This window comes from Otolemur garnettii, unplaced genomic scaffold (assembly GCF_000181295.1).
Source record: "Otolemur garnettii isolate 467f Iridium unplaced genomic scaffold, OtoGar3 scaffold00010, whole genome shotgun sequence".
NCBI lineage: Eukaryota > Metazoa > Chordata > Mammalia > Primates > Galagidae > Otolemur > Otolemur garnettii.
The window spans coordinates 2,255,422-2,266,588 of NW_003852405.1; the positions used below are offsets into that span (position 1 = coordinate 2,255,422).

At 47.0% G+C, this 11,167-nt stretch overlaps 1 protein-coding gene across 4 annotated transcripts in view; it reads right to left on the reverse strand.

Moving 5' to 3' along the window:
- Positions 1-7,101: 7,101 nt before the first annotated feature.
- KIAA1324 (KIAA1324 ortholog) overlaps positions 7,102-11,167 on the reverse strand; it is an 83,723-nt gene continuing 79,657 nt past the window's right edge. For 3 of the 4 annotated variants that reach the window (XM_003784078.2, XM_003784077.2, XM_012801712.1), the window contains 4 exons: positions 10,163-10,289; positions 9,905-10,083; positions 8,624-8,789; positions 7,104-7,396 (listed from right to left, as the gene is read on the reverse strand). In XM_003784078.2, coding sequence (XP_003784126.1) covers positions 7,328-7,396; positions 8,624-8,789; positions 9,905-10,083; positions 10,163-10,289 — 541 coding nt within the window. In that variant the 3' untranslated portion in view covers positions 7,104-7,327. Of the gene's footprint in view, positions 7,428-8,623; positions 8,790-9,904; positions 10,084-10,162; positions 10,290-11,167 lie in introns of all 4 variants that reach the window. The other variant, XM_012801711.1, reaches the window with a different exon arrangement.

The window sequence follows — 11,167 nt, forward strand, 5'->3', positions numbered from 1 at the left end:
GAACCCTCCACTTTAGGTGTATGTGGCTGGCACCTTAGCCACTTGAGCCACAGGTGCCGAGCCACATAAAGCGTTAGTAACGAAATGATGATATGAAGCCCTAACACCTTCAGACATGTGATTTCTGTTAGCTTTTTTTTTTTTTAAGAGACAGAATCTCACTTTATTGCCCTAGGTAGAGTGCCATGGCATCACAGATCACAGCAACCTCCAGCTTTTGGGCTTAGGCAATTCTCTTGCCTCAGCCTCCTGAGTAGTTGGGACTACAAGCTCCTGCCAGAACTCCCAGCTGTGTTTTTGTTGTTGTTGCAGTTTGGCCAGGGCTGGGTTTGAACCTGCCACTCTCAGTATATGGGGCCTGCGCCCTACCCACTGAGCCATGGGCACTGCCCTCTGTTAGTTTTAATACCAAGCCATTTAATACCAATGGCTTTTGGGTGGTGCCTCAGAGGACTCAAGGGTTCATGGAGCCCTGACCAGAAAAAATAGTGAGCTTTACCAACTCTTTTACTTTCTTTTTTTTTGAAACAGTGTCTCGCTTTGTCACCCTTGATAGAGTGCCGTGGTGACACAGCTCATAGCAACCTCTAACTCTTGGGCTCAAGCGATTCTCTTGCCTCAGTCTCCTAAGCATCTGGGAGTACAGGCACCCACCACAATGCCTGGCTGTTTTAGAGATGGGGGCCTTGCTCTGGCTCAGGCTGGTCTAGAACCTGTGAGCTCAGGCAATCCACCTGCCTCAGCCTCCCAGAGTGTTAGGAATACAGGCGTGAGCCACCTCATCTAGCCCCTTTTACTTTCTACATGAGAAAACTGAAGCCCAAAGAAGGTAGGTGGTGGGACCAAAGCAAAGACACAGTTAAGTGCCTAAGATAGCCCAGTGTTTGGACTTGCCCCTTTGTTAGCAGAAAAAATGGCCATGAGAACCTGGACTAGAATATGGGACTTTTTTTTTTTTGAGACAGAGTCTCACTTTGTCACCCTTGGTAGAGTGCTGTGGCATCACAGCCCACAGCAACCTCAAACTTTTGGGCTTAAGCGATTCTCTTGCCTCAGCCTCCCAAGTAGCTGGGACTATAGGCTCCCACCACAATGCCCAGCTAGTTTTGTTGTTGTTGCAGTTGTTGTTATTTTAGCAGGCCTGAACCAGGTTCGAACCTGCCTGCCTCAGTGTTTGTGACCAATGCCCTAACCAGCGCCAAGGCGGGGTGGGGTGGCGGGGGGAGGCTTTTTCTTATAGGGCAGAGACCGTAGGGTGTTTGGATCTTTCTCCCCACAGGACCTGGCACAATCCTTACACACTGTGAGCTCTTATTACATCCTCACTTAGGTAAGTTAGTTGCAGGGCAGAGTCTGAGAGGGTGGAAGCTTGTTGTAGGCTCAGGGAGCAGAATCCTAGGTAAGATTCTGCCTTGGGGAACCGGGGCAGCTAGTGTACAGATGGGGGAGGTGGTGGGGGTGGGGAAGGCATGCACCTGCAGGGAGGGAGCAAGAAAAGAGTGTGGAGCACCCACAGAAGCTACTTTCTGGGCCTTCCTCAGTTCTGAGTGGGCTAACCAGTGAGGGTTCATTTAGACCTCACTTTTGCAGCTCTTTGTATTCTTCTTTCAGTCTTGGACTTTGGGTAGGATTTCTCAGTGTTTGACTGAGCAAGTGCAATCCTGTCACACCCCTGCTAGATGTGGCTACCTGTTGCCCTCAGGGTACTGTGCACACTTGGCTGGCAAAGCCATTTATGATCTGCCCCCTACCAGGTTAATTTCCTTAACATATTCCTTTTCTTTTTTCCATTTTTATGACAGAGTCTCACACTGTTGCCTGGGCTAGAGTGTAGGGAGATCATCATAGCTCACTGAAACTTCAAACTCCTGGGCTCAAGCAGTTCTCCTGCCTCAGCCTCCTGGGAGGCTGGGATTACAGACATGTGCCACCATGCTTGGCTAATTTTTCTCTTTTCTGTAGAGACAGGCACCTTGCTCAGGCAGTTCTTGAACTCTTAACCTCAAGCAGTCCTCCTGCTTCTGCCTCCCAGAGTGCTAGGCTTATAGGTATGAGCCCCCCTGTATGGCCACCAATTCCTTCTTTACCTCTTATTTCCCTTTTGAGCTCCCCACTCCAGAGTAATTATGGTTTCCCTTCCTTGCCTCTGAGCCTTTGTTTATACAAGTTCCTTCTACTGGAAAACTCCCTTTCCCACCTCTGTTCCTCCTAACTGGCGAATTCTTCCTTCCTCCTGGAAGCCTTCTCTGACACCCTCTTCACCCCTCCCCCTAGATTGCTTTGGAATCCTACTGGTTTCCCACCGTGCCAATAGTGTTTGTTATACTGTTTGGGAACTGACAGCCCAAACTCCAGCTCTGGGCTGCCCACTCCCTTCTATCACAGAGACACAGTAACAAAGGATGTTGATGTCACTGTCCTTGGGCAACTCTAAGGAGGATCCGTTTAAAAATAGCCTGGGTAAGGGAAAGTTGCCAGGACCTAGGAAAGAGTTTGATCCATTCTCTCCTGATAGAATTGGGGTGAGGCATCAATTCTCCCACCACACTGCATCATACAGTAGTCTCCCCTTATACTCAGAGGATAGGTTCCAAAACTTTCAGTGGATGTTGGAAACTGCAGTTAGTACTGAACCTTATGTACACTTATTTTTTCAGTCTGATAAACAAGACAGCTACTAGCAACAGGTGGGTAGCATGGACAGCGTAGAAAAGCTGGACAAAGCGATGGTTCATGTTTTGGGTTTGTTTGTTCACCATTCTAGTCATAAGTACATACAATATAAAACTTATGAGTCATTTCTAGAACTTTCCATATTTTTGTACCACAGTTGACTTTAGGTAACTGAAACTATGGAAAATGAAACCAAGGATACAGGGGAACTACTCTATAGTGAATTGCATTTTATGTGGGATTGTTAACTTCGGCACTGAAACAAAATAGTTTATGTTCCAAATTCTCCTTAAATAGCTCTTCAATTATCCACAGAGTTTTGTATTGCAACCATACGTTAGTTTATCTCTTCAGTAGTCATTGACACTTTGTGGTTTCCAATTAATTGTCTTCTTTATGGTTTAGACCAAGTCATAAGTATTTTTTTTTTTTTTTTTTTTTTTTGCAGTTTTTGGCCAGGGCCGGGTTTGAACCCGCCACCTCCGGTATATGGGGCCAGCACCCTTTGAGCCACAGGTGCCGCCCATCATAGGTATCTTTTTGCCTGGTTATCTGACAATGTGCTTTACTTCTTTGTCAGCGATGGAGATGACATGGAGATAGAGATGCCAGATTAATGCGAGTTTCCCTTCCTACTTTCCTTCTTAGAGTGTGGAGTTTATAGTCATGGGAGATAGTCAAAGTATTTAACTATGAGTACAAACAAACCAGGTACTACTCCGTCAACATTGATGTGGGTCGTCAACGATCAGCCATGGAGTTTAGATGGGTACCCGCTGCTGATCAGTCTTGTCCCGCGGCAATAAGGAACCACAAGAGATGGCACATTTGAATGCCCTGGGATGTGCTAGAAAAAAGACTACAGCTCTTTTACAATTTGTCTGAAAGGTTTTTAAGGGCTCTGGTTGGAGAGTGGAGGGTTGACTACAGGAGCAGAAGACACTGGAGGAGGAAGCCCTGTTTGAAGGCTAAACATTAAAGACCCTGGTGTCTTCTAGGATTCATTCCATGTCTGGTGTAGAATAACCCAGCTCATTCTCAAGCTAATTGTACTTGTATTTGCAGATATATCATTATGTGGCTGGCCTCAGGCCACTGGAGAGAAACCTAAATGAAGGGAAGGGAACAAACGTGCCAAGTGTTTTGTGTGTTGCCTATTTTGACCCTCACTCAGGCTCGGAGGGGCGGTATCTTTAGGTTCATTATTGTGGACACTGAGGTTTTGGTTCCTGATTAATTCCTTAACAGGTGATAAGAAGCTTCTAGTCTAGCTCCATCTTGTTCCAGAGCCTGTGCTCTTTTTCTCTTTAGGGGTCTGGAATCCTTCTTCTCTTCAGTTTTCGTTTCCAAAGCACTTAGCATTTCCTGCTCACCCAACCCAACCCATTTTGAGAAAAACAACTCAAAAGTATATTTTTATTTCACACACACACACACAAATGTGACATGCAATACCCATCCCCTAACAAACTATAAATGCTCGAAATACAGAATAAAAACAAAATCCAACCAGTCCTGATGAGACGAAATTTGATTTCACAAAGTTGAAAAATCCGTTACAAAGTCTCTGTTGTATAAATATAGTCAGTCTTATTTTTAAAGTCAGAAAAAAAAGTTTTGTTGGCATAAAAAACTCCCTACTCCTTGGATACACCATAATCTTCATTTGTATTCCCAGCCAAATACAGGTGCTGACCACAGGAGGAGAGTCACCTGTGTGTTCAAGGACTCTAGGTAACCAAACGGGACTTCAACATTTTATCTCCTGAGCCACCCTCCCTCCACTAACAAACCTTGTGCAAACCACTGTAGCCCTGGGTCAGGGGCTAAAGCCTTCCTCTCATAGAAAATTGAACATGTGTCTGTTCTAAAATGGTGCATAGCTCTGTGAGTATACTAAAAGCCATTGAATTGTATGTTTTAAATGGGTAAATTGAATGGTATATGGATTATATCTCAATAAAGTTATTAAAAACAATCTGACTTGGCTGGGTGAGGTGGCTCACGCCTCCTACCACTCTGGGAGGCCGAGATGGGTGGACTGCTTGTGCTCACGAGTTCAAGACCAGCCTGAGCAAAAGCGAGACCCTGTCTCTACTAAAAATAGAAGAGGCAAGAGGATCCCTTGAGCCCAAGTTGGAGGTTGCTGTGAGCTGTGACTCTACGGCACTCTACCCAAGGTGACAGCTTGGGACTCTGTCTCAAAAAAAAAAACAAAACCAATCTGACTTGTCTGAGTTGCTGGCGTAACAGCAGGTGACTGATAGCATAACTAGGAGCTCCTGACAGGTCCAGGGAAGACCTGTAGAAGCCAGCACAGTAAAGGGTAGTAGAGAGGAGATCCATATGGTATTAAGACCAAATCAGAGGAGTCAGAGTAAAGTTATCAGAGGGATATTTCTTCCTACTCTTTCCAGAATAAGCTGAGGACCTTCTGTGGCTTTGGTCACAAAAGAAAGACATTGAGAATCTGGCAGATGCCCAGGTGTGGCTGAGACTGGAGCTCAAGAGCTATGTATGTGACTGCATCCACATGGCCACAGGTTCTGAGAGCCTGACTTCAACAAAAGGAGAGATAATTTGAATACCCAAAGAAAAGCTTCTAGATTTATTGAACCAAAGGGACCCCCTCCTATCACCGATGCTGTCAATGGTCAGAAGTCACAGCACAGCTCCAGTTCTCACTGGCTCCTGTAAGACCATTGCTAGGACAGCAGTGGCTAATCAGATAAGCAAACTTTTGGCAGGCAGATTGCTTAGAAATGCCATGTCCTTTCTCTATCTACCATCTAGTCACAAAATTGTCACTGGAGAAAGGGCACAGGCACAAACTATGAGCAACTGGGGCTTGCGCGAGGATGGCCACCCCAGTCTGAGAGTGAGGGAGGGAGCCTTGCCTCAAGTCTTGCTTCGGTTTTGCCATTCCAGGTGCTTGTAGTTCACCACTTAAATAGTTGGTATAAAAGTGGGCACAGAGGACACCCACTCTACTCACCTTACAAAACGGATGTTGTCAGAAACTAGGACCAATTGTCTTTTTAGTTTTTCAGCACACAAAGGAAATGAGAATTTGAAAAAGAGAAGGAAAGGGGCTGAGCGCCTGTAGCTCAGCGACTAGGGTGCCAGCCACATACACCAGAGCTGACGGGTTTGAACCCAGCCCGGGCCTGCCAAACAACAATGACGGCTGCAACCAAAAAATAGCGGGGCATTGTGGTGGGCGCCTGTAGTCCCAGCTACTTGGGAGGCTGAGGCAAGAGAATCGCTGAAGCCCAAGAGTTGGAGGTTGCTGTGAGCTATGATGCCACGGCACTCTACCAGGCAACATGGTGAAACTCTGTCTCAAAAAAAAAAAAAAAAACAAAAAACAAAAAAAGAAGGAAAAGGGCTTGAAGAGAAATATTCCAGTTTGCTTAAACTCTCCTAGCCTTACCTCCTCAAAGACTGGGATTCTGTCACTGGGGTGTAGCTGTGGAATACAATTCCCTTTTTGACCATCCTAGACGTTATTTATTCTGTGGCTGAGCAGGTAAGTTAGAAGCAGACATCACGGTCACCTTGGGGCCATGCTACAGATGCTCCGGGTAAAACCTTGGTCTCCCTGTGCTCTTTTGAAACAAGATACCCTCTGGGACTAGAGTACTCAGGACGGGGAATTTTCCTCACTGGTAGGAGTTTTCCATCTCTGTGTGTAACAGCCAATAAAATCTGGATTTGGAGATCACCTGGTTTTCTTTCTTTTTTTTTGTCATAGGGAGATAGTAGGAGGTTAAAAGAAAACAGGATGAATAAATAGATTAAATAGATCTTTGAGCATTTTCTGATGATTTTTTTCCTTGGAGCAGGGCTTTGAGCACTTTCTGATGAATTTTTTCCTTTGGCTTCAGTGAGAATATGTGTACCACTTAATTAAGAGAAGGGAATGAGGCACCTGGTTTAAAAAACAAAAAACCCTTAGTGCCTCTCTTGTGCTTATCAAGCCTTTCCTTCCCCGGGCCTCAGACTACCCACTACTGTCAGTTTGAGCTAATTATCCAGGAGCAAGGAATCCAGACTACTGTGAAAATTGTCAGGGAACCCAAATATCCCTCTCACCCAGCCTCTCTCCCAAAGAGATCATGAGCTGAGGGCATAGAGTCAGGAACCTCTCCCCAGAATGTTTCTGCCCTTAAATAAGAGGACAGCGGAAGTAGATTCTATACTTAAGAGAGAAATGTTTGTTTGTTTTTTGCAGTTTTTGGCCTGGGCTGGGTTTGAACCCACCACCTCCAGCATGCCCATGGGGCCAACGCCCTACCCCTTTGAGCCACAGGCGCCGCCCATTAAGAGAGAAATGTTTCCATTCCAGAGCGATAAGAATTTTGGCCAGACAAAGGGATGGCTCTGGCGGATGGGCCATTCGGGGAAACAAAATGCAAGCAAGGGAATAATTTACAAACAAAGTGTGGGTATATTTGGCAGGTTTGAGGCAAGCAGAAAGGAAGGTTTGAGTACTCTATAAAAAAACCAAATATTGGAAATTCAAAATTCTTCTGATAAGGCCACAATGAAGAGATTTCCAGCAGTGGGTGTTGCAGGATGAGGGCACCCAAATTGTCACAGGCTTGTAAAGTGACATGTCGAGGTGGAGGCGGGAGAGGCAGGGTAGTGCCTCTCACAGGTCCATGTCGGGGCCTCCTGAAGATGTCTTCAGCGGCACTGAGTCAAATCCATCAGGAGTTCTCTGAAAGAGAGATGGTGACAGGAGCTGGCTGCTGCACAGGGGCAAGTTTGGGGGACAAAGGAGAGAAGTGGAAAACAGGTGACAGAAGGAATCCTTATGGAGTGTCGGTTTGTCAGTGGCTTTGTGGAAACACAAAAATGAGAGACCCTCTATTCTTCTTGCTCCCCTCAGGGTCAGTCAGAGAATAAGAAAACTTAACAATCTCCTGCTTTGCAACTTTTCTGAATTTTAGAAGTCCCAGATTGACTCGAGAGTCCCAGGGTGAACTGTTCTCTCATTGGTTAAAAAAAAAAAAAAATTTTGGCTCGATGCCTGTAGCTCAGCGACTAAGGTACCAGCCACATACACCAGAGCGGGTGTGAACCCAGCCGGGGACTGCCAAACAACAATGACAACTACTACCAAAAAAAAAAAAATCACAGTCTAAGGAGGCCACGAGAGTCACCCCGGCAGGCCAGTGCAAAGGGAACAGATTCAGCAATCCCAACGCCTAGGCGCCATCCTTTTTCACCACCTGTACTCTCCTCCCTCTTTCCACCCTCCCCACCCACACCTGCTGGGATGACCTGGTTCAGGGCAGTAGTCAAGTTTGGGCACTGGCAGAATGGGGCTGCAGAGGGCTGTAGCCCTGGGGGCATTGCTTGGATGCTCTCTGCTGGCCCCACCCCGTGACAGAGTTGTCCCTTTTGCATTTATGAGCTTCACCTTCACTCCCCCACCCACATAGAGCCAACCCTCCCAGCTCAGAATTGCTCAGCAGGGAGCAGCTTAGACTTAGCTATGATTCAGTCCCCAAAGAACCAGGCCCAGACACCTGGGGGACAGCACCCTCCACTGGTCAAAGGAGAGCCCCACTTCTATCAGAAGTTGATCCTAGCGACTACCTCTTCCCCCTTCCTTAACCAAAGAGGAGTGGGGAGGATGATTCTTATAACATGGACAGTTCAATACTCCTGGAAGTTAAAAGGCCCAAACAGTCTACCAACTGGAATGCATGTTGGAAGAGAAGGAGCCTGGTCAAGGGCAGCCTTGGGGCCCACAGGAAAGAGTGTCAGTGTAGGAATTCAGAAGGCAGAGATGGGATTTTCAGATGAAGAAACAGAATTGGAGGAGGGAGTGGGGAGCACAGAGATGATCCCTGAACAGTGCGGGACTCATCATTGTTCTGGCAGCAGTGACTTCTCCAGCCCTCCATGCTGACTTCAGCACACTGGCCAGGCCCCTTACCTTGGAGGTAAATGATTTGATCTTCCCAAAGAGTGACTTCTTGCTGGTAAAGATGAGGTCATCTTCCACGTCCTCGCCTTCCATGATGGCACAGCTGTCAGCTGCTGGCAGGTCACAGTCCTTGAGGGTAGCATTCATCACCAGCTTGGAGTACTTGTACTCTAGTCTGTGAAACAGGAGGATGGGAAAGACAAGACATCAAAATGTGGGAATAAGGGGGAAGAGGGAGAGAGATGGGGTATAGACAGATCCTACTCCCATGCCATGGGTAAGAAAACTGAGGCATCACAAAATGGTGTAAGCGCTGGGTATATAGAAGGAATCATAGCTCCCACTTCAGTGATCTTTTTTCCTTAAGGCTAATTATTTCTGTGATCTCAAAGCTTAATAGAAATATTAAAACCATAAAGTCATTATTTGTATTGTAAATAATAACAAATGTAGGATACTGGCTAGGCACAGTGGCTCACGCCTATAATCCTAGCACTCTGGGAGGCTGAGGCAAGTGGATTGCTTGAGCTCACAGGTTCGAGACCAGCCTGAGCCACAGCGAGACCCCATCTCCAAAAACTAGCCAGGGATGTGGTGGGTGCCTGTAGTCCCAGCTCCTCGGGAGGCTGAGGCAAGAGAATTGCTTGAGCACAAGTGTTTGAGGTTGCTGTGAGCTATGATGCCAGGGTACTTTACCCAGGTGACAAAGTGAGATTCTGTCTCCAAAAAAAAAGGGTGGAATACTCTTTGCTTCACCTCTGAGAATCTAAAGCCATTATAGACTGCCAAATGGTACCACCCCTGTTCAGGGGTTGAATTAACCAGGGCATACACTGGCTATGTGGCCAACAAATCTCTGGCCAGAGTCATAGGCAGGGTCTATAGCCAACCTTGGAGAAAAGTCTTCTTCTTTTTTTTTGATGACAGAGTCTCACTCTGTCACCCTTGGTAGAGTGCTGTGACGTCACAGCTCACAGCAACATCCAGCTCTTGGGCTTAAGTGATTCTCTTGCCTCAGCCTCCCAGACCTCACAGCTCACAGCAACATCCAGCTCTTGGGCTTAAGTGATTCTCTTGCCTCAGCCTCCCAAGTAACTGGGACTATAGGCACCTGCCACAATGCCCGGCTTTTGGTTGCATTTTGGCTGGGGCCAGGTTTCAACTCGCTACCCCACTCACTGAGCCACAGGCGCTGCACGAGAAAAGCCTCATTAACGTACACCCTCACACATTCCCCTGCTTGATAATCCAACCTTGTTCGTCCCCAAACTCTAATACCCCATCACGTACTTTTGATTCTTTTTCCAAAAGTAGCAGGTCAAGACGGTGAGCAGGATGGCAGTACAGGTGCCTGCAGAGATGCCCACTTTCAGCCAGAAATCTATTGTTTTGCAGATGGTGACTCTCTGCTCAGGCAGAGAAATGCCACCAGAGCATAGCTTTGGTTCTCGCCACACATAAGTAGTTTTCTGTTGGAGAGGAAAACCAGGAACTCAGATTTCACATTCCCTTTTCTCCTGAGAAGTCCCTAGTCAGAAGGAAACCTACCTGGATCCCAGCCACACAGCTGCTGACGATGGCGTGGTAGTCAGCCTCCGAGCAGAGCGGGCAAGCGGCCACACTCTCCCACAGGAAGTGGAAGTTGCAGCCATCACAGGTCCCATCGGAGCACATGCTAGCAAAGCAGAAAGGAGGTCTGAGCTCTACTCGCTGGACCGTGGGGGAGATCTGATTGGAGGCCTTTGTCTCATAGCTTACCTGATTCATCCTCTCCCTACCCAAAATGTTAGCCCTACCAGGACAGGGATGATCTCCAATATCCCTGATGGTAAGAGGCCTTCCCACTCTCTACTTGTTTATGCTTTTGCTGACATCAGATAAGAGCTGATATAAGGTATCTGAGCTCTAACATGGAGCTGCCTCAACAACCCCCGAAGTTCCTGTCCTCCCATGGACATGTGGCATTTTGCAATAGCACTTTGATGCAGCATCCTGGGGTTGGGGCTGGGATCGGCCTTGAGGAATGAACTTCAAGTCATGGATATCTGTACTTCACTGTGATGTTCAAATGGCAAGAACAGTGCTTTTACACTTGGACACTACTGCCGGGTCAGGATGCCCTGCTCTGCTCCCGATATCCCCACAACTATCGCTTAGAAGTAGCATCTCTTAGACTGTCTTCTTCAAGACACTAATGCCCATGAAGATGTTAGGAGCTCGGCACCCGTAGCACAGTGGTTATGGCACCAGCCACATACACCAAGGCTGGCAGTTTTGATCCCGGCCCGAGCCAGCTAAAACAACAATGACAACTGCAACAAAAAAATAGCCAGGAATTGTGGCAGGTGCCTGTAGTCCCAGCTACTTGGGAAACTGAGGCAAGAGAATTGCTGAAGCCCAAGAGTTTGAGGTTGCTGTGAGCTGTGATGCCATGGCCCTCTACTGAGGGTGACATAGTGAGACTCTGTCTTGAAAAAAAAAAAAAAAGATGTTAGCTGATGCTACATGGGAAAAAAGGGGGGAGGCCTGTGGTCATATTAGTTTGGAAACTTT